Source organism: Populus euphratica, unplaced genomic scaffold, assembly GCF_000495115.2.
Source record: "Populus euphratica unplaced genomic scaffold, PopEup_1.0 scaffold886.1, whole genome shotgun sequence".
In the NCBI taxonomy this organism is placed as follows: domain Eukaryota; kingdom Viridiplantae; phylum Streptophyta; class Magnoliopsida; order Malpighiales; family Salicaceae; genus Populus; species Populus euphratica.
The window spans coordinates 26270-50503 of record NW_011500748.1 but is presented as its reverse complement, the minus strand read 5'-3'; the positions used below and the strand labels follow the sequence as shown (position 1 = coordinate 50503).

Below are 24234 nucleotides of genomic sequence, written 5' to 3'. Positions count from 1 at the left end.
TGAATCCTTACTAGTTAAGTCTTTACTTGCTTTATATCTTAGACATATTGATGAATTTCTTCATTTATTTCCATATGATTGTTGATGTGATCTTCATATAAAACCTGTTTAAACTTAATATCATCCAAGCATATCATTAGTTTATTTTTCATTTAATTGTTATAATAAAATACAAGATATTATAAATATTAATATGTGACCCATAGGTTAACATTACAAATAAAAAAATGCTAAAGATTACAAATCAAATATGAATATGTTACGAAGATGCGAAAACAAACGTTTAAGTAAGAAAACTAATGTAATATGACTCAATTAACTAAAAAATATCTTTAGAATACTAATATGGCCTAATATTATGGAGGCAAATAAAAAAGATATTAATGCAAATTGACCCTATATGATTTATTTTGTAATTTTAGAATTATCCAAACCTAAGTACGTCGAAATAACCCTGAAATTAATTTTTGAAACTAAGAAACCAAAAACCCAAAGAATATCAATTGTAAGTGTATATCTTTGAGTTTTTGAATTCAATTTTTTATAATTTCAAGCTTGCAACTTAATTTTTGTAGATGATTTACTTCTTTTCTTTTATACATATATGTGTGTGCGTACGTGCATGCGTTACTAACTTTCTTTTGATAGTAATGAAATTCAAGGACTTTTTTTTTAAAACTATGTTGTAAATTTCATAATTGAAGAAAGAACACAAAAACAAAATGAAAAATTAAACATAAAAGGATATAACTTGATTTTAAGTCATGTTTTAATACTAACTAATGCAAACCTAAATGGTAAGAACCCTAGAACCCATAGGCAAAAAAGAACAAACCAATAAAGTTAAAATTATATTTGGTTGATTAAAGCTCGATATAACAATTACTTAAATCAAGACACCAAAACTATTAAAATCAAATTCACACTTAATATTATAAGAAATTGTGAATGAGAAATATAAAAAAGACGGTATAAAAACAATTATTCTTTAACAAATTAAGATAATTCAATGAAAAAATAAAAATATAAGAATCTTCTCACACATAAGCACACCATATACAACAAACATGATTAATATCAATTTAAATAGTAAACTTGTAAAAGAGTACTTATAGTATTGAAAAGGATATAATCATAATGAACCAAAGGGTTGACATCAAACCCAATTTAAAAATAACTTATAGCATATGAAATAAAGCCCAAAGTATTAAAAAGAAAAACCCAATTCTAAAACTTAAAATACTAAAGTTGTATATAATAGTTTAAAAAAGCAAAAAACTAAATGTTTCCGTGTATAAAAGCCTTTTAGTCGATTTAATATCTTTGAAAATAAGGATAGTTGTTGTCGCCCTTTCATTTTCATGTAAAATGAGGAAACCTTCCAAATAAGCTTGCTACCACACCTTAGTTTCCTTATAGAATATTGACTCTTTATTACCTCTATTCCTTTATCAACTAAGAATTGTTAAGTTGTCAAAAAGACCTAATATGAACTTTTTTATTGCTTTAAATGTTTCCACATATAACAAGGACTCCTAACTGATATGAAATCAATAAAACACATTAATGAATCAAGGTTCTCCATGTTCTATTTGGACAACCCACCATTGCGAAGTAATTAGACCCGTGTTGTAAATGAATTAGCCCCCTCTTACATATAATTTAAATTGATTAAAGTGTGATTATCACTTATTGTAGTCTTTTTAAAATTCACTTTAACTCAAATACTTTGAATAAATTGTAGTCTCTTTAAAATTCACTTTAACTCAAATACTTTGAATAAACTCATTATATGCGTAATTGAGCTTTTTTCCCTTGATCGCGTAATTGGTCTAATTAGCATTTTTAATAGGTCCTTTGGTATTGAAGGTTGCATTATATACTTATCCACGTCATTACGATAATGTAGTATCTATTAATTACTCAAATACTTTCAAACAATCCATGTTATGCTTAATATCTACTAATTTTTTTACTATTGATCAAGTTAATATTAGTTAAGATCAAAACATAACATTTTTGATATAAAATAACTTAGTAATTTCAAGTCTATGGATCACTTATACAATCATCATGTGAGTCTTTCAATATACACAAGTAATCTCTCTATACGAATTTCTCTAGTAAATTAATTCAATGTATATATTATTTAACAAACACTTACATAATAATTTTAGGTGTCCTTAATACTTTATCTTATGAGAATAACTATTTTTTTCATAAGAAAAAAACATAATATATACCGATTTTAACAACTCTAATTAATATCCAATCTTAATAGAGTATTGACCATAAATATTTATAAACAATATTTTGATACAATACGAATCCTCATATTTATAACCACTTTATATTTTTCTTTGTAAATAATTTTTGTCTCAATAATTGAATCCTTAATCTAGATTTATTAATCAAACATAAATAAATATTAAAAATAAAAGATGAATTTATTAAAAATATTATTTTTACATAAATAAAATTAATATCAAATGTAACTAATCATTTAACTGCATAACATATACACTAACAACAAAATCACCAAAAAATTATATATATCTCAATTAATATTCTATAAAATTACAAATCAAATACATTTAGCCCATCAAATCAAGAAAACTAGTTTTGAAAATGGAGAGAAATAAAGTGTTTCAAATCAATAAGATTTTCAAAGCTAACAAGAAATACAAAAACAAAATATCCAATAAACCTCTAAAAATCCTCAAGATCCAAGTCCATCTAAACAAAACCAAGAGATTCAATAAATTGACATTTAACTTCACTAAGCTAACTTTCTTACCATTATATTTCAAAAAAAATATGAAATCAAAATAAAGGATTAGGTTTTATATGCAAGATGGAGGATCAATTGATATGGTATTTAATCTAGTAGGATTATCTTCATGAATTATTGCAGCATAAATATGTGAATGCTCCCTTGGCTTAGTGAAAAATTTGCTACATCGTGTATAAATATAAATTACTTTATTTTGTTTTGCAAAATGAATTAATATAATCTCTTTAATTTTAAAACTAATTAATTAGTTTCTTTTGTCCACTTTATTTTTTTAATTTTTTTTCTTTGAGAAATAAAAAAAATAAAAAAAGTAAGTAATATGAAAAATCGGAGATAAGAAAATATTTTTTAGAACAAAATAATATTAAATTAAGCATCGTAAAACTACATGGAGTAATTTTGTAAAGTAAAGAGAGGTACGACTACATGGAGTAATTTATAAAAGGAGGAAAAAACGAAACCGGCATCTAATTTCAGTTTCTGCTCAGCACGGCCTTGATTTAGAAATAAAATAAAGCCCTAATTAGACACCGGCAGTGCCATACGATACCATACCATACCATGGAGGACTCAGAGGGAGTTCTAAGCTTCGACTTCGAGGGCGGCCTCGATTCGGGCCCCGCCAACCCCATCGCCTCTATCCCAGCGATTCCATCCGACAATTACGGCGCCGCATCCGCAGCTGCCCCCAACACCACAAACACAACCACCAATACCGCCAACAACAGCAACTCTGGTGCGGCGGACATCCAGACGGGTCGACGGAGCTTCCGGCAGACTGTATGTCGGCACTGGCTTCGAAGCCTTTGCATGAAAGGCGACGCCTGCGGTTTCCTTCACCAATATGACAAGTCTAGAATGCCTGTGTGTCGGTTTTTTAGACTCTATGGAGAGTGCAGGGAGCAAGATTGCGTTTACAAGCACACCAATGAGGATATCAAGGAGTGCAATATGTAAGTAAGCCACTTTCGGTCAGTAAATATTAATGTAAATAAGGACATCCTTTGAATCATCAGTAAGAAAATATATGTGTGTTCTCTTGTAGGTACAAGTTGGGGTTTTGTCCGAATGGTCCAGACTGCAGGTATAGGCATGCCAAGTTGCCTGGACCTCCACCTCCTGTAGAAGAAGTTGTTCAAAAGATTCAGCAACTGAATTCTTACAATGGTGTGAACTCTAACAAAAATTTTCAACAACGGAATGCTGGTTTTTCTCAACAAATAGAAAAATCTCCCAATACCATCATAAAACCATCAGGAACGGAGTCGGCTAACGTGCAACAACAACAACAACAACAACAGACCCAGACACCACATCTTACAAATGGCCAGCACCAGCAACCACAACAGCCTAATCCTTTGAACAGAATTGCAACGCCTTTACCTCAAGGAATATCTAGGTGTGTTCAGAGTTCTGAGGTCTTTTATTGAGTTTTGTAAATCAATTATTGTATTTTGTTTTTCTTGGATATTCTGGTTATCGTTATTAAAACTACACATATAGATGACTTCCTGTATCAAAAGTCTATGATCATCTAATAAAGCCCATTATTACTTCAAACCTCTCTGTCTCTCTCCCTCTCTTTTAATTTTCCCTAACTGTTCACCTGTGTAAGTTGGCTTGGAGGTCCCCAAAATCAATAATTTGCAAGGATTAATCCTGTTCATTGAATCCTACTGATGCTAAAGTGAAATGGCTCTTGGCGTGCCTCAGGCATGAAGGCATCCAGCATCTCTTTATGTTCCATAGATGGTGGAACAAATGGGATAGTTGCATCATTGCTTGAAGAGACATGCATCAGCTGTAACTATTCTTACTGTTCAATTTACTCCAGATTCTAGTCCTGTTTTTCTAACAACTTCTCTTGCAGTCAAGGCCCTTAAAACTGTTTCAAAAGATCATCTCCTAATCTTTGTTTGAAAAAAATAACCCCTCTTATGAAGTGGATGCTTTGAGAATGTTGCTTATTGTGTTTGTGTAAAAAGTTTGTGGATATATTTCATTGGTATATGCTTTGCAGGCTTCTCTTTGCTTTTGATAATGCATTCTTTACTTCTTAATTTAATGATGTTTTGCAACTTTCTCATTTTATTATTAGTTTTCCCTAAACAGTGTTGAGATATTAATTAATGCCTCACATACAGGGACAACTACTTTTCATGTCCTGATTCCTTGGGGCATAGCTGTTTTCTGTCAGATAACTTAGTCTAGTGTGATGGTATTTTAAGTTGTTGATGCAAAATGACTGACACCCACCAATATTTAAGTAACAAAGAACTCATGCAGGACATCTTTGAAGTATCTGTTCTGATAGGGTTTGGTAAAGAATTAGGGCATGGAAATTGGACATTTAGAGTATAAGAACAGGGGATTTAGGGCATTGAATTTGAATTGGTATGGAAGTAAAAGGCCACCAGCTTTCACATTACTAGTTATTCTAGGAATCACACCTAGAAGATAGAAAACATAAGTAGGCATCTCACCTAGGGTTCCTAGGAGTCACACCTAAGATTGATTGGATGACACACCATTAAATTGTAATTGCCGGAAATGTTTTTCGTAGATCTGGTTCTCTTAACAAAGCATACCAACATAGCTACTTATAGACTCCTCATACACCTAAAGCATTAAGTTGTTGAATTCCCGGACTTAAATCTTAAATAAGAAAATACTACCATTTCTATTTAAATCTACCTAATTAAGGACTAATAAGCCACTTGAGCATAAAATAAAAACCTAGGCCTAGATGACTTTCAGCAGAAATTATAAAAATGCCCTTGTGTTCAATAATTATAGAAAGAGACTATAATCCTGCTTCCTTTTGTTGTCTGCATCATGTATGCTTGTGTCTGATAGTTCCACAAAACTATTATAATCCTGCTTATTTGATGTCTGCATTAAGAACTTAATAATTCATAAAAAAAATAAAAATAAAGAAAAAGAACTTAAAATAGAATGCCTGATTTTTCTTATTGAATCACCCTTCTCTTTGTTCCATTTATTCTTTTGATCAACCAACTGTGAAACTTCTAAATTCTTCTCATACATGACTTCTAGTTTTAATGTCCACAAGGTGATAAATGTATATGCAAATACATGCTGAACTTGTTCAGTTGATGCATTTTGTATTAGTGGTTGATAATTGTAAAAGTTGTGTTCATCCTTTGAAAGTTGGCTGTTTTTATAGCAACTGTATATTGGTAGGATTTGCTGTAGAATCAATTTTTCACTCAGACTGCTAAGGGAAGAAGTAGCTACAAGGGACCATTCTTCCTTTGCATCAAATGACACAATAAGGTTCCTTAGAGAATTTGATGAATGCATGGTAAGTAATTGATGTTGCAAATGGTTTTAATAATTGCATGCGTAAACAACCCAAAATAGAATGCTAGTTTGTTTTTCATGCTTTATATTTTTATTGCTTTATGTTAATATTCATCCACTCACCCATCTATCTACAAACTCATTTTGTTATATGTATGTCTGTGTGTGCATATACATGTATCTGTGTTACGGTCTGTTTTGGAATAGGAGGCGCGGGATAATTAGTAAGCTTTTGCTTGTGTTTGAAATTTTTTGAATGGATTAGGTTCCCATGTGAGTCAGCTAAGAGTGATTAAGACTCTGTTGGTTTGTTTCCTCAAGACAGTAGTCCTATTTTTAAATTGTTTGGTAAACAAAAAAAGATAATTGGGCTCTGTAATGCAGTTTAAGCCTTAAAACAGAATTTTGGGAATTTGAAATGTGTTCTTAAACAAGCTTGTAAACATGAACATAAAATTTCAAGCTGTAGATTTGAATGTAATGGTGTATGATTCCAAGTTTGAATGATCCTAGGATGACTGCACTGATTGTGTGATTTGTCATGAGTTGCAATGGATGGGAGAAAATGTCACTTGAAATTTGGCTGATATAATGAACGAAGTAATAATAAAAAGAGCGGCTAAATTTAAGAAAGAATGAACTTGATATGAGTGAACATGGATTTGGGGTGTATAAACTTATGATTTTGATAAAGAGAAAACATCCTGAAAAGCTGTGAATGAATCGGGATGACATTACAACTTGGAATGGGATTAAGAGACCTACAATAATATGAACACTTAAATTAACTATAGCTCTCGCATTATGTTCCCAGGTTAAAGCAAATTGTCCCTGTTTTGGCACATCAAGCATATAGAAGTCCTAGATAGTAGCCTCATTTTATGATAAAAATTGTTGAGCAATTAACATGTACTTGTGATTTGTCTCACCTGTTTGATTCCTGGGCCAATATATCATAAGTGAAGCCCTAATTTCCATCGTCAACATTTGTTGCCACCATATAACTTTCTGGAATCCTTTGTTTGAGACTGCATTATACATTTAGGAAAAGGATAGTGTGGGTAATCTGATGAATTTTTCATAAGTTGCTTTATGTTCTCCTTGTGTCTACTTGATTTTTAGTGACATCATAAAGGGTAGGCATCATAGATTGGTGGGGAATCCCATTTTTCACTGGTCAAGAAGGTACAGACATCATAGTTCGGTGGAGAATCCGAATTCACTTCAACAAGGATAGCATCTTCAGAATAATGACACTGGAAATTAACATTATGATGCAGCCTAGGGGACAAAGTCTGATTTTCAGTGAATATGTGAACAAGGTCAAAGCTGTAATTTCAGTGATTTCCATGTTGGAAATTTTTGCAAGAGAATAAAGATTTAGTGCTTGCTAATAAAAAAAGCATTCCTAAAACATGGAGGAGGTTCCTTATTTACAATTAAAATATCTAAATTCTTAACTTAGTCGATATAAGCTTTCTGAATGGGAACAAGAAACCTTCATTTAGGAAATGAAGTACTCATAGAAGGTACTGAATGAAGAGTGAGGACATGGAGTATGGTGTCATGATGAGTTGCCAATGAACTGTGATTCTCTTGTTAAACTTTATAGATATTTGGCTTAAGTTTTGTGACTGACTGGTTATTCATTGTTGGTGTTTTTGGGACAGAACATGGCAAGTTAATGATGAGACTAAATTTCTGTTTGACAAGGGTTTTTTAGGGACGAAGAGGATATTTTCTTGTGCTGTGAATTACTCATTATTAGGAAACTATCCTTTGTATTTGTGATTTAAACTGGTATGGCTATCAACTATTAATTTTGCAGTGAATCATAGGCCTATCTGCCTCTCAGCAAGGCTGCAGGTGTCCTTGTTCTTTCCTGGTATGGTGATGAAATTCAATGAATGGATGGATGTTTAGAGCTGATATCCATTCAGTGGTGAAAGTTTATCTTCTATTAGTGTTATGAGCATTTTGCTTTTAAAATAGGTGGTTTATAAGGTGCCATGGTTTGGGATTTTTTATTTTCTATTAATTGAAATGCTCATAAAACTAGGTTTTGTTTTGCCCCATCTTCTTGTATACTGTTAGAACCTATTGAGAATAAGTGGGAACAGGCTTTACCCTGACTTCCCATATAAGTGGTTGGTTGTTAACATGTGTGCTTTAGGTGTTTGAAATTCCTCTCAGCTTATAATTTTAGATACAGCTGTTATTAATAGTATAAAGCCTTTCAAATGCGTTTCCTTTTGAACATCATTAATTGTTTTCAGTAATGCAACACATCTTTCATGCTGATCTACCATTTTATTTTTGCATCTTGATTTCTGTCAATAAGCAAATAAGATGGGCGTGGAGAGGTGAAAGTGATTTAACTGATTTACAGGGGAAGTATCTCCTTCATCCTGATTAACTAAGAATGCAAAGTTTCATTATGGTTTAAGTTGCAAAATTCTTTGGTGATATCAGTTTCTATTTTGCTACTGATTGAGAATGTGGGCTTGTGTAAGTAGGAGTTTCTTTGTGCCACTGGACCTCATCACCTTGAAGTCCTCATGCTAGTGTTTAGGATGTTCTGCATGCTGTATGTGGGTTTCTCTGGCTGCCTGGTCAAGCTGCTAGTAGCCTGTTCTTGGTTTTTATTAATACATGAGTTCACTTTATTTCTAATCTACTTTTTGTATTTTTTCTGTTTATTGAACTTCTACTGTGTGATTTGCTTTCCTTTTAATTGTACTATTGCATTGCATTGAAAAGGACATTGTACTCTACCAACTATAAGTTGGGGGTTGATTTCAGTGTCTCTCGGCACACCTTGTTTATAATTAAATTGCAAATTTCTCTTTTCCATAATTGAATGCGCTAACTTATTTGTTCCATATATGGAATTTAGGTACTTTATTGTTAAGAGCTGCAACCGTGAAAATTTGGAGTTATCTGTGCAGCAAGGAGTATGGGCAACTCAAAGGAGCAATGAAATTAAACTGAATGAAGCTTTAGACTCTGCTGACAACGTGATTTTGATATTCTCAGTAAACCGGACTCGACATTTCCAGGTGAATTTGGAATTTATTATTCATTGAGTTGTTTAATTTGGTAGTTTGGATCCCCAACTTTCCTTATAAAAAATTGTTTTGGATTGGTTTTGATTAAAGGCTACTACTTGGCTAACTTAGTTGCTAAGTTGCATCAAGTTGCCCTTGTTTGCTCTGACTGGGATGCTAAACCTGAAATTGTGTATGGTTGATAGGGTTGTGCAAAGATGACATCCAAAATTGGTGCTTCTGTTGGTGGGGGGAATTGGAAATATGCACATGGAACCGCGCATTATGGGAGGAATTTCTCAGTCAAATGGTTGAAGGTATTCTTTTTCCCTCAACATCTATTCTGTTTCTCTGAATTTGTTTCTGCCTTGAATGATAAGACATCATACTGTAATTATAAAATGACTATCAGTGTTTTAATCCGAAGTGAAGTATGATAGATAAATTGAGAAGAAAGTTGTTTTGATTTCAATTGGAGTTTAACAAATTTGATTGATGTGAAAGTTTTGCGTTTTATTTCTCTCATAACTACATCTTGTTAGTTATAAATTAGAAAGGATTTATGCAGAAACCTCAGGCTGCAACCAGGAAGGTTTAGTGCATGATGTGGGACAGGTTCCAGTTTTTATCACACAAATGCTTTATGGTGGGCCTTGGCTTGGAAAATTGGAGATTTAAGGTTTTAGATTAAAGAAAAGTGATACAGGGTTTGTGGAATTTCGGTTTAGTTCTTAGACAATTAGCATAACATTGTAAATAGATGATAGATAACCTTATGTCGTGTTTACTTTTAGAAATAAATTTTCCAATTTTATCGCCTCTTTTGTCATTATTCTAAACTCAATTTGTCCATAAAAACAAGCTTACGAACTGGTAGTTCTATAAAACAGAGAATGAGGTCCTTGTTTGGATTGTTTAAAATAATGAATGTCAAAAAGATTACATAAGCCTTTTTTTATAAAAGATGAGAATTTGGAAAAGAAACTTTTAGTAGTTTTCTAGAGAACTGGAAAAACCGAAACACATGTTCAAAGTAAATACTAATTGGTAAACACATTTGTCTCAGTTCTCTGTTTTCAAGAAATCTTTTCCAGGCAACTAGACTCATGTAAGTACTACTTAAAACATCAAATTAAGTGTTTAACTCTCATTACTCATGCTTAATGCACCATACTATCTTAAGGAGCCAATTGCTGGATTTTTCTTTTAAAAGAGGGTATTCTCTATTAAATTAAACGATTGCATTAGCATGTATATTGGGAATCAAAACTCTTAATGCTAATTAGACCTGAACTAAATAATGAAAACTTTTATTCTTATGTGGAATAAGGAATAGAACAAGAAACTCGAATCTTCATCATGAGATGATATTTTATATATCCTAATTCCTGCTAGAATATAATTACTTATGTTTCACATAAAAATTAAGCTGATAACATGGTCACTTAAAAGTAAGCTTAAAATTCCCATGTTGTTGAGAAGGGGTTAGTGATTGCCCTTGTATTTTTATATGGAAGTTGATCCTAATTTTATTTTTATTTTTTAATAGATTCTACCCTTGTTTTGTAGGTTATGAAAAAATCTGCCCCTCTAGTTCCTTTGAGTGGGTGTGATGTGTTAAAGATTTGTGCATAACAGCATAAGAAAATTACATGTGGAAATTTTAAAAATAAAAGAAAAAGAAATAAAAAAACCAATGTTGAGTATCAAGGAAATTAAATTAAAATTATAGGAAAAAAGATTGGGTTTTTCAAAATTAGAAAAATAATAAAGAAATAAATTAAATTATATTTATTAGGTAAAGTATATTTTTTCGTCAAATTTAAAAAAAAGGTTGGATTTTTTAAAGTAAAAATTAAATTAATATTTACAAATTAATTAAAATGTTGTTGAAGAAATTAAATTAAAAATATTGGGTAAAGCATACAACCTTTATTCCTAAAATTTTAATTCAATTTCTTTACTATTCAAATTTGGGCCTTTTCTTTACCCCCCCCCCCCTTCACTTTTTTTTGTAAAAGTCCATTTGTTAAATTTTCACGCGTAATTTTCTTATGCCTTGACGAATTGATTTTTTACATGTGGTGTCAAATACAATAGAACTGGACGTGAGGTAAACAACCTTATGAAACTTATAGTAGAAAGGAGAATTCATAAAAAAATCACTGAGAGACAAAATCCATAAAAAAATAACAGTATAGGGGTAAAAAAATGTGCCATTAAACCTGGCACAGGAAGATATAAACCTGGCACAGGCAATATCTTCAAAAGGGGTATCAAATACTTTGGTAACGTGAACTAATTTTAGACTGGTTCTTTGATGACAATCTGACAAAATTTATATCTTGCAATGTATATAAAGGTACTGTATTTTTTAACTTGACTTGGAGGCTGCTTTAATTAGAAAAGCAACAATGGATTGTAGAGAAAACTAGATTCCTAAAAGTCATCATGCATTATTTATTTGTTGTGCAGTGCATTATTTGTTTGTGGTGCAGAGTCCTGACTCCTGAGTGGCCTCGCTCATGATTTTGGTGGCTTCTCCATGTGAATTGTAGCATATGGAAAATAATTTGTTTTGAATTCACAACTATCCTTTCTCCAAATGTTATATCATGGCTAGCAGAAAAACAAAAACTGACTGCTGCTGCTTTTCAATTTCATAGTACCATGACAGATTATGTGCATTAGATGCTTGTTATTGAATGTGAGATTTCAAAATCTGGGGATAGCCATTAAAATTAATTATAAAAAATCTCGATACATTAGTTTTTGTGTATGTTTAAATAGCACAAATCTATGACATAACTAATTGCAATTTTCCTTTTGAAGTTGTGTGAACTGTCCTTCCACAAAACTCGCCACTTGAGAAACCCATTCAATGAGAACTTGCCGGTGAAGGTACTATCCTTGGTCTTCGTCTATTTATTTTTTGTTGTTCTTCTATCCCCGTGCATGAAAAGATATACTGTGTATACTATGTTTGTGAGGACTTGCATTTTTCTGCTCTTTTCTTATAAAGAATGAACTTTTAAGTAATAAGTTCATGAAATTGGATTCTAAGAAATCTGCCTTACCAAATAAGTTCAAGTTCCCAACTACTAGAATTAATATTTGATTGTTTAGGAATTTTAATGTTGTATGATTATTTTGGACTTTCTGAGTATTATGTAGGAATATTAGTATTTATTATTTAGAAGTTAAAATAGGAATTTAGATTATTTTAGTTTATTATTGTATTAGTACTATGTAATAGGTTTTCTTATTTATATGGTTTGGTGCCTATAAAAATAAATAAGCACCCTACCTCGATATTAAGAGAATGTTGAATATTAATTATCAGACTAAAACTAAGTTTCTCGTTTAGAATTGGTTCTCTGGTTATGTGTTCTCGGTGGTGGTTCTACACCACAGTGCTTGTGTATCAGTGGCAGTCCTAGAATGCCCTTCTAAATGCCTTAAAGAGATTGCTGCCAGTGTATGCCATCATATGGACTGTGTTTTTTGGCTTGGCAAACTCTTATGGATTGATATGTTCACTTGAGAACAAACGAGCTACCATACAGCTCTTAACAGCTGATTGTATCCAAAGGACATTTTTGAACCTGGATAACACCTCCTGAAGATAATATGCCACATGATGTTTAGATGCGTTGGCACAACCTTGGTCACCTCTCTTAAATTAGTGGTGTTCTGTTGTTACTTGCACAATGTAAGCATTGTCGCTAATTTTCTTCAGAATCATACAAGGACCTTCACTCTTTGAATGAAGCTTTATACATCAATACCTTTAGGATACTTTCAAGTCTGATGAGTATTTGATGATGCTGAATACCTACTTTTCAAATCTATATTTGGAAAGATTGTAGAAGTAGCCATAGATCCAACATGTCAATTAAATGGTGGATAATCTTGTTTATGGTTATGTCTTGTCACCATAGATGCACCAAAAACCATAATTTTTTTTTGGTGCAAGCAAAGCTAGGACAGCAATGCATTAATTCTTGAAACAATTCTTTGGAGCTGGACAACAGTTCATCAATGTGCCTTATAAGCTTGGCATGTCACAAGGATTCTTTCATAGGCTGGAAGATTAGGCTTTTAAGACCCTGGAATTAGAGGCAAAGGATGCAACTCATTTGGTAGTTAACTGGTGCAACATCAGAAAAATCTGACAACCACCTAATTTCCTCTAGGGTCAACATGAAGAAAGGGACAGCAGCTGATTTTAACACTTCTCTTGCTATACAGAAAAAATCACATTTGATTTGGGCTAGCTACTTGGAAAAACACCAGAGATGCGTATTATCATCAATGCCCTTGTAATTTCGATGTCAAGTTAACTCATTGGCCTGAAAACCATTTTCTGTCCCTGAGAGAAGTCCACATGTTGATCTCAAAGACAAGATCAACCAAGAATGTGAGGGACTTGCACAGGAATCATGTCACATAATATGGAATCACCAAAGGCACCACAAGTAAAAGTAGCAATGTTTTGAGTTACCAGAATGGTTTTGTAGGTTATTTAAAAAATTACAGAAATACCGTTAAAGGCCTATTCAAGTTCCCAATGATGTTCCTTTTCATCAACCATATATGAAATCAATGCTTCAGCATTATAACCAGTCATGGAATGCCTTAGAGACTACTGCTAATTGCACCATGAAAGGGGTTGTGTTTAGGCCTGGCAAAATCTAATTAATTTGATATGTTGAATTGAGTACCCTAAGGCACCATATCAGCAAGTCATGGTGCTCATAACTTAACAGAAATGCCTGAATGCAATTGTACAGCTGCCAGTTTTCATATTGGATTAAATGTGACAATTTACTCTTTGATTTGTTAGCATGGGCAAAAATCCCTATGTAGAATGCATGAAACTTGTGTGAAATTATTAATGGAATTAAGACGAAAAAAAAACACATACAAAAGGCCTTCTACTTCTACTGCTCGAATGGTGTGATAGTGAATTATTACTGTTATCATTGTTATTTTTGCATTGGTGCAATCATCAAGGAATGTAAGTACCTCTGATAATTGAGCTCCACATTTGAAATCATTTATATCAATATGATTTCACTGCATTTCTTTTGTTATGACTGTTTTCTTAGTTGAAATTTCACTTATTGGAGCTAAAAGCTGTAGTCAAGTCCTAATATTACTTCTCATGAACGCAGATTAGTAGAGATTGTCAAGAGCTAGAACCCTCTATTGGTGAGCAGTTGGCGTCCTTACTTTATCTTGAGCCAGATAGCGAACTTATGGTATGCTTGTTCCATAATTTTTTTTTCTTCTAAACACAGTGAATTAGATCAAGAAGCACTTGAACAATTCAGAGAAAATGAAAATGAGATTGAAAAAAAGAATTGTGTTGTGCCCTTGCCCTTTCCTTTTTTGGCAACTAAATGCAGTCACATTTTGAAGATTTTGCTCTTGATAATCTTAAAAAAAGTTTGTTGTCCATTTGCCCTGCATTTAGAAGGTGGCAACAAAATATGAGAACATACAATAGAATTTACAGTCATGTAGATGCATGTAAACATGTATATCAGGTTGTCCCACAATTGGTAAGGGATCATGTGAAATTAGACAAAGATAGTAGGTTCACAGCTTAACAACCAAAATAGGTTTTAACATGGGATGGAGGATGTTGCTTTTTTGCATGATTGAGATGACCACCATATAGTATTTGTACTTGAACAATGTTTTCTATTATAGTTTTCTTAAATATTTTCGTTTTGAGTTCTTGTAGATTTTGAAAAATGATCAATCAAGCACATTTTTCTATAAATGCCCTTTCAAGGGTAGATAAACCATTGCTACATAAGTGATCAAATTTCTGGAACAAATATATTGTATTGATTGTTTTGTGAAATCTACAAGAACTGGGATAGAAAATTTCAAAACAATCTTTTGTAGATTTTCTATCAAGAACTGGTTTCATCAATATGGTTATTGGAACAAATATATTGTATTGATTGTTTTGTGAAATCTACAAGAACTGGAATAGAAAATTTCTACATTTCTTTTGTAGAACTATTTTTTATATTGATGAAACCAGTATGCTTAATGGGTGGCCTTGCTAGACCCAATATTGCATTGGATCCTAAAGTGCAACTCTCCAAATTATGGAATGCAATGAACTAAATGAATCTAAATAATGTTCCTTCTGGGGTGCAGGCAGTCTCACTTGCAGCAGAAGCAAAACGAGAAGAGGAAAAGGAAAAGGGAGTCAATCCTGACAGTGGTTGTGAGAACCCTGACATTGTCCCCTTTGAGGACAATGAAGAAGAGGAGGAGGAAGAAAGTGAAGAGGAGGACGAGTCCTTTGGGCAGCCTCTTGGACCAGCAGCTCAAGGCAGGGGGAGAGGTAGAGGGATGATGTGGCCTTCTCACAATCCAATGGCTCGTGGGGCTAGACCCATCCCTGGCATCAGAGGTTTCCCCCCCATGATGATGGGTGCTGACGGGTTTTCTTATGGAGCTGTTACACCTGATAGCTTTGGAATGCCAGATCTCTTTGGTGTGGCATCCCGTGGATTCCCCCCATATGGTCCTAGGTTTTCTGGTGATTTTGCTGGTGCTACATCTGGTATGATGTTTCCTGGGCGGCCTTCCCAACCAGGGTCTGTGTTTCCAGCTGGTGGATATGGGATGATGATGGGTCCAGGACGTGCTCCCTTCATTGGGGGGATGGGTCCCACTCCATCAAATCTTCTCCGAGGTCCTCGGCCAGGTGGCATGTTTGCACCGTTTCCTGCGCCATCCTCCCAGAACAACAGCCGGTCTGTTAAGAGAGACCAGAGGGCGGCTGCAAATGATCGAAATGACAGGCATAGTGTAGAATCTGATGTGGTCAGGGGTGCGGCTGGGGAATCAAATGACGAGAGAAAATACCTGCAGGAAACATTAAAGGCTTCCCATGAGGATCAATTTGGTGCTGTAAATAGCATCAGAAATGATGAGAGTGAAAGTGAGGACGAGGCACCAAGACGGTCAAGGCATGGGGAGGGAAAGAAGAAGCGTCGAGGTTCCGGAGAGGATGCTACTCCTGGCTCTGATCACTAACAGAAGGCGTGCTCGATTCTACTGGAGCGTAACTACTCAGAAAGGCCTACTGTAGAACATGCGCTTCCTCCATCTCGCATCAGCCTTCATTCGAATGTGATTTAACTGTGGACTTTGGTTTCTTAACACTTTTTGGGGCATAAAAATGTATGGATAAATGATTTTTTGTACTGTTTTTTTTTTCCTTACAATTTTTTAGGTTGACATGTCAGATATATATAAAAATTGGTGTATAACTAAATGAGTAGAATTGTGATTAGATATCTAGCGATGTCTACAGAGGATGAACATTATACAAGGCCCTGGCGGGAATGAGAAGCATAAAGAGATAAAAAGCATGGAACACGGCGTCTATATTCCTATAAAAAAATTTCCTCTTTCTATAATTTCCTAGGCCCTGCAATCCTTTTGTTGCAATGATTTATTCAAATAATTGTTTCTGGGTTTTGCAAACGATCGTTCCAACACCAAAATCAACAAAATGGTCAAGGAGATCAGCATCAAAGATTGGTGGAGAAATAATGCAGGGGAACTCTCAAAAAGCTTTTTAACCATAAAATACTTTCAATATTTAAACAATTGATATGATCAACATAATGGACTGGATAAATTATAACATGGCTTTTATAAAATCTCCTTGTGTTTAGTTTAAGAACTATGTTGGTTTTGATGCTCCCTCAAGGGATACGCACACATTTTCCCTCTTCTTCTTCTTCTTCTTGTCATCACCATTATCACATATTTTCCCTTTTCTATAATAACATCCAAGAATCATGCTCGCACCTCTGTTTCCGGATGAGACATGACAGACACGGTATTATACATTTAATGAGGTGAATCATCTATTCTATCCAGCCAAAAGAAGTAATCAAAGTATTTTTGAGAAAGCCAACGATATGGGTAGATAATTAAAGAGCCAGAGAGCAACCAAGTTACTGGTGCAAACTCTGGTACTTCATAAAAAATGTGATGAAAAAACCTTTGTTGTTTTAAGTCCTTAAGCATGCAAAAAAGAACTCATTTTCCTCTATGAATTAGATACGAAACAAAAGGGAAATTAGGCTTACTTCTTTCCATATCTTTCCTTGCAGTACTGGGCATGGTAAACTGATGCATATGGATAGGTAAAAGCTATTTTATTTGACATTGCCATCAGGTTGGGCTATTATGAAACAACAAATAATTAGATCAGATTTACAGCATGGTTAACCATGATGGAATGCAACCAAGAATTGCACTCATCAAATAAATTTGAGATTACGAGAAAATAGTGAAAGTTGTGGGCAAAAATGTGCATGGATTCAACTAAAATATTTTTTAAATAAATAATTTGTTGGGTTTATCAAAACATATAAACATAGCAAAAACAATATTTTTTTAAAACTTGTGGAATCAAGAATCATGTTAGACAATCATTTAGGATTCTCTAAAAAAAAGTTCTTCTTTTTTGGAGTTTAATTAACTTCTCAATGTAAAATTGTTGCAAATCATAAAATATTTAATTATCAGATCTCTAATAATAATCCATATAAATTACTAGATTATAAATCTCTTAAAACTTATTTAGGAGAGAAATTGCTTTACTTTTAGTATTATCTTTTTATTTTCTCTACTATGCTTATCTATATAAGTATATCTAATGTTTAAAGTGTGTACAATACATGTATTGAGAAAATTACGAGGTATAACATTCTAATTATATAAAAAAAAAAGATTATCCTATTAATAGGAAAATATCTCGTATGTTATTTCTAAATATAGAAATTTATGTAATTAAGTCTCTACTTGATTTTTGTTGGTCAAGAATTGTAATTCCTTGTATAAATTACATTATAGTCCTCAATTTTTAAAATTTATTTACGATCAAGTAATACTTGATTAATTATCCCAGTTTAATTTTTTACTAATAATTTTTAATGTATATGACCTGTTAGGTTTTTAATAAGTTGATTCAAATATAAATTCTAATTTTAAATAAAAATATAATTAAATTAATTAATTTTATTATCAATACATGAATTTGCTTTTGGGTAGAAAGTACTTTATAATTCTCACCTTTAAACCTTTCCTAATAAGTTACACTCATGATAATTTATTATGGCCCACACCTTTTTTTATAGCATGATTGAAGTGCACTAGAAAATGAGGGATGGATAGAGATTTCAATGAATATAAGCACTCCATTAAACTCACTAATACTAAATGATAACCAAAGAAAGTCTAACTATAAGCTATAAACTAAAACTTACGAGGCAACCCAAGTTTCTTAAATTTCTTCATTTTGTTTTTTTATTTTTTAGTTTTTTTATTACTTATGTTTTTTTATTTTTTTGTTATAGGTTTGTTCAATATGGAGGAGCTTCATGAGCATTTTAACCTTTATTTTTAGAAATTAAATCTAGAAGTTGCTCTTATATCTTTCTCTTTTAGTTTATATTAGGGACAATTCTTAGTTTAAGTTTAGGGGTCGATAAGTCATTTGTATCTCTTTGTTTTATATGAACAATGTTTAGCCATATTTTATTTTTTTTCTTTGGATTGATTATTAATTATATTTGTGTTTTTAAAATCAATCATATAATTAACTATTTCATATTTGAGTTGGATGGAGTGTTGTTGTCTTTTTTTTTTCTTTTGGAATCAATAAGTCATTTGATATTTATTCAATATTATACATTTATTTACAAATAAGAATGAGATAGCTAATTGTCTTTTTTGCTAAATCATACTTTGTATACCTTGACCATTATTTTTATATTTTCTTTTAAAAAATAAAAGGTGTCCCGTTACACATTCTTAAGGCTATGTCCTACACTTAGTTCTTTAGGCTATATGATTTGAACATGATCAGAGTGAAAGCTCACTATATGACTCACTTAGAAAGATTAAGAGGATATAATACATTAAGAGGATGGAACATTAAGAGTCATGATATAAAACAAGAAAAGGTGCTTGAATGATAAATAAGAGCAAAGTTATTAATGTAGGAAAATGATACATGACATAGTTTAGCTAGCTTGAAAAAGTTGATAAACTATAAAGTTTGAGTTTAAGTTTAAAAGTTTTAAAAACTAGAAAAGCTTAAGAATGATTGATGGTTGAATAAAAAACGTTTTGGAGAATTTGTTGAGTGAGTGTTATGATCTAAAAGCTAATAGATATTAGCTTATGAGTGTAAATGTAATATAGTTATTTAATGAAATTATTAAGGCATTGTTTTATCTTTTAAGTTTGTTTTAATTATATTATGTACTAATTTATTTGATAAAGTCTATATTATAATATTTGTATGATATATGACATGATAGATACTCATACACTATGGATAACACTATTAAGTGCTTTGGTTGTAGTTTTTGTTATGACTAGCCATTGATGATGATATGTATTAGATCTTTATCATAGAATGGTAGTGGATATTCTCACTTTTATAGTATATTGATATTAAGAATAATGTGTAGATGCTTATAAGAAAATGTATTCATCAAACGTGGCTTGTATGATAACTCATTTGATATTTACCCATCGTTTAAGTTTATTTTAATTACATTATGTACTTACTTCTATAATAAAAATCTATATAGTAATATATGTATGATATTTGGTATGAGATATATCTTATATATTTTGGAATAATGTTATTAAATATTCATGGTTATAGCTTTATTAAGACTAGACATCAATATAAGTGATAATAATGGTATGCAATAGATCTTAATTATATGATCAAATGATCATAGCGGAAAATCTCACTTTTATAGTATAATGATACTAAGTATAATATGTAGATGTTTGTTAGGGAAAAACTTTATTGGACGTGGCTTATATAAGAATCATTTTGTATTTACCTAGAGTATATAAGAATCTTGTAGAGATGAGTGTATTTGATCCTTTGATTTGAGGTTATCATATTATCTTTGCATAGAGAACCATTTACTTTGACACTATTAGGGTGGACTCTAAAGGGTTTTGTATATAATAATGATAGGATATACACTAAGACATTTGGAGGTTTATGAATAATTAATTTAGGATTTGTCACTTGTTATAAAAAAAATATCGTTAACTATTTATTAAGTGTATGATTTCAGAAAATCTATACTCATAGTAGGAATTGATTTTAGAAGAGTTATAAAATCATATTTCATATAAAGTCTATCTACTAGGTAATAAAAATAAAATCAGAAGTGGTTATCTAGGATATGTACCTTCCAAACCCTAGGTCAATTCATGGCATTGTATGATAAAGAGGTCGAATTATACGGTAACCATATTTAGGAAGGGTTGAAAAAAGTCTTGATTGATTGTTTCTAATCACTTTGAGTGTTATGATAGAATGCTAATTTATTTACTTTATTCAATGAAATAAGATGCATGTATAAAGTATTCATATCATATTTGATTGAAAGAATAAAACAATTATACTTATACTAGGACTATAATAAAGCCTCATTACAAACATGATTGAAAGCCTAAAGGGTCACACATACAAAAAAAATTAAATGTCAATGTAGTACAAAGAATAAAATACTTCTTATTAGAGTCCTAATGAGACTAGAACTCTTTTAAATGTTTTAATTGGAATTGGAATCTATACTAGTGCTAATGAGATTTGGACTCAAAACTAATTTTAATGAGATTAAAGATTAGAATCTTATTATCACTAGATGTCTACCTTTGTCTATAAAATTATAATCTTAATAGGATTAAGATTTATTCCATGACTCTTGGAAAGACTAGTGTAACTAAAGTCTCAGACATGATTGATAGGTTAAGATATTTGGACTAATTTGGTACTGGTTAGGTTTATAGGTCTTATAAGCCCATAAGCTAGGTATAAGACTTTATTATCTATATGGGCTTGTGAATCTTATATGATAGCCATGTGATGTGAATTTCATGGATATAAAGATCCAAAAACCTATAGTGAAATTGACTCTTTCTAATCAAGCTAAAATATTATATGGAATTAAGTATGACAAGAAATCTGGTTAATTATTTGAAAAGTCAGAGTAGTTTAATAAAGAACAAAAAAAAATATGAGTAAAACCTCTAACACATAATAATAATTGTTGAAATCAAATTTTGTATATAAAAATATAAATATAAGATAAATAACCTTATTTATAATAAGTAAAAAGTCTCAAATAATGCTAGAAAAATAATAAAAGAGTTTTAAATAAAGAAAAATCATAAATTAACTAGGAAACTAATGTAATTCTCACATGGTATCTTATGGAATTTATTGCAAGGTCTTTCTAATGTTTAATCGCCTGAAATTTTAACCCAATATAAAATAAAACCTCTAAAAATATCTAGTAAAATTTCAATATAATCCAATGATCGGATAAACAAATATTCTTGTTAGAATAAAATTATGCATTGAAAAAAATAAGCACAAAACCACCTATAATACTAAAATGAATTACCCATCATTGCGAAATAATTAGGCTTATATTGTAGATGAATTAGGCCTCTCTGGCACATAAACTAGATTAATTAAGGTTAGATCATCACTTGTTGAAGGTGTAATCTTATTAAAATTCATTTTAGTCCAGATACTCTAAATAATCTCATTAAATGTATCTTTAAGCTTCTTTACCCCTGATCTTGTAATTGGCTTAATTAGAACTTCCAATGGATCTTTTGATGTAGTATTAACCATATCATCTTATTTCTCATCAAAAGGATTTGTCCATGAATTGTGGCACTAAAGAGATTTGAAATATTAAAAGTGGCATTAACACTATACTCACCTGATAAATCTAATTTATAATCATTATCATTAATTCTTTTAAGGATTTAGAATGGTCTATCTCCTCTCAGCATCGATTTAAAACTTTTTTTTTCAATAATTTTTTTTTTTCATGCAAATTGAAACTCAATCATCTGGTTAAACAATAACCTTATTTTCCCTTTTATTAGCTTTGAATGTACATATATTTTTTTTTTTTTTGTATTTCTCGCCTTACATTCTCATTGAGAGCCTTTACTACTTATGTTTTTCTATTATAATCAGGATTAACCATCTCAGCATACCAACAATTCAACTTCCTTTGATCTTTAAGATGTTGTAATGACTTATGATTGATATTTGATCACAAACTCTTTAGACCATAAATAATGTTGCTAAATTTCCAAAGTTCTTACAAAAACATAAAGCTTTTTATCATAAGTAGGATAATTCATATTGCACCATTGAGTTTTTCGCTAAAATAAGTTATAAGCTTTTTTTTGTAATATTATTAATGGCATGACAACCGGTACACATCCTCCAGGTCCCATCCTTTTTGGGTGTTAACAACAATAGAATTGCACAAGGAATTATGTTTTCTCTTGTCTACCTTTTTATCATTAATTCTTTCATTTTCCTTTGAAGTTTCTATATCTCCTAAAAATTGCTTTTATAGGCTAGCCAATTAGATATAGATGCTTCAAGCATAAGATCAATTCAGTTTTTAATTCTCCTAATAGGTGGCAACCCACTAGAAATCTCATTAGGAAAGATGTCCTTAAGATTTTGTAATAAAAAAATACAAATACTAGGAAGGTAATGATCAAAGTCATTGATGTTAAAATATGTCTTCTTATACATAAGTATCATAAGCATGTTAGAAAAATAAGCACTTTTAATTTTATTTCCATTAGCATAAAAACTAACATGTTTCTTTATTTTTATTCACACTTTTTTTTCTCTCCTTCTCGTTCTTCTCTCATCTCTCATCTAAATCCCTACTAAATAACAATTATTCAATTTAACTTGAAACATAATTGTTTCATTAATAATCATAATATTAACAAACATAATATTTAAAGTTTAATAAACATGTTACTACACAAAGAACACATAAACAAAAAAAAAACATATTTTCTCCCATTTGTTTTTTTTTTATTCTTTTTAAGGTCTAGAGGGCTTGGTTGTATACTAGAGGTATGGTCTCTGTGTGAGACAAATAAAGACCTTAAATACAATGTTTTCATGCCTCTAAGTCAGCTTTTTATTTGGTTTCATATTAAATAATTTATTTAAAATTTTAAGGTGTTTTTATGATAAAGACAAATCTTAATTCAAGCGTCAAGGTTGCTAGGAATTTCAAATTCAACTAGATCATTTTAATGGTATGAATTACACAAGGTGGATGGATCTAATAATATTCATGCTTATTTCATTAAAGATTTACTATATTTTTTACTCAAACTCGTTTGCACTACCTAAACCATAAGAAGATGACTTTTTTGTTGTTAAGACTGAAAGATTGAAATATAAGGCAAATGAAGTGCTCCATTGAGGGTATATTTTGAATCATATCTTCTCTAAATTAAAGTCGCCAAAAATTTTTTGGCTACCTTGGAGACACACTACAAGCAGGAAAAATCAGGTTTTGATCATTTTTTTTACTTTAAAAGTTTTTGAGTATGAGATTACCGACAATAAGTTGATTATGGATCAAGTCCATGAAATTTATTGCCATGGCTACTAGAAGTAAAGAAGCAAAATGGTTAAGAAATATTTTGTTAGTTATTAAGTTGTAGTAACAATCTATGTAAACTATTTTTTAATACTGTGATAGTGAACCAACTATCTCTTAAAAATACAGTAAGATTTACAATAGTAAATCAAGATATGTAAGCATTCAATATGGATATATTTGAGGATTGATTACAAATGGAGTAATCACTATTATCTATATAAAATCTGTGAATAATTTAGTGAATTTGCTCACAAAAGAATCATCTAAAGACATGATAAGGAAAACAACTAATGGAATAAGGTTGAAACTCATTAGTAAAGATACCAGTAATGGGAACCTAACTTCGAATTAGCAAGAAGCTTATATCTAAGTTTAATAGGTAATAACAAATTATTATTTAGTATCTATTAGACATTGATAATTAATTGTGGATCCCATTCTAATATTATTTGGAGGATGAGTGTAGACTTTTAATAAAATTTAAAGTTCATGTCTTATATAATAAGAAGATATATAATTTCACCTATAT

The 24234-nt window shown here is 31.3% G+C and overlaps 1 protein-coding gene across 1 annotated transcript; it reads left to right on the top strand.

The window, feature by feature from the left end:
- The first annotated feature begins 3251 nt into the window (after nt 1–3251).
- Nucleotides 3252–16496, top strand: LOC105116255 (30-kDa cleavage and polyadenylation specificity factor 30-like). The gene is made up of 7 exons (XM_011013515.1): nt 3252–3747; nt 3840–4193; nt 9015–9177; nt 9372–9482; nt 11998–12066; nt 14343–14429; nt 15346–16496. Exons 1-7 carry the CDS (start codon nt 3356–3358, stop codon nt 16231–16233), a joined length of 2064 nt encoding a protein of 687 aa, XP_011011817.1. The 5' UTR covers nt 3252–3355; the 3' UTR covers nt 16234–16496.
- The last annotated feature ends 7738 nt before the right edge of the window (nt 16497–24234 follow it).

Bases quoted from the DNA above. Each gene is read 5' to 3' on its own strand.
- LOC105116255 (XM_011013515.1), top strand. From the start codon at position 3,356: ATGGAGGACTCAGAGGGAGTTCTAAGCTTCGACTTCGAGGGCGGCCTC. The intron at 4,194-9,014 runs GTGTGTTCAGAG...TATGGAATTTAG, and splicing joins TTACCTCAAGGAATATCTAG to GTACTTTATTGTTAAGAGCT. The intron at 9,178-9,371 runs GTGAATTTGGAA...TATGGTTGATAG, and splicing joins ACCGGACTCGACATTTCCAG to GGTTGTGCAAAGATGACATC.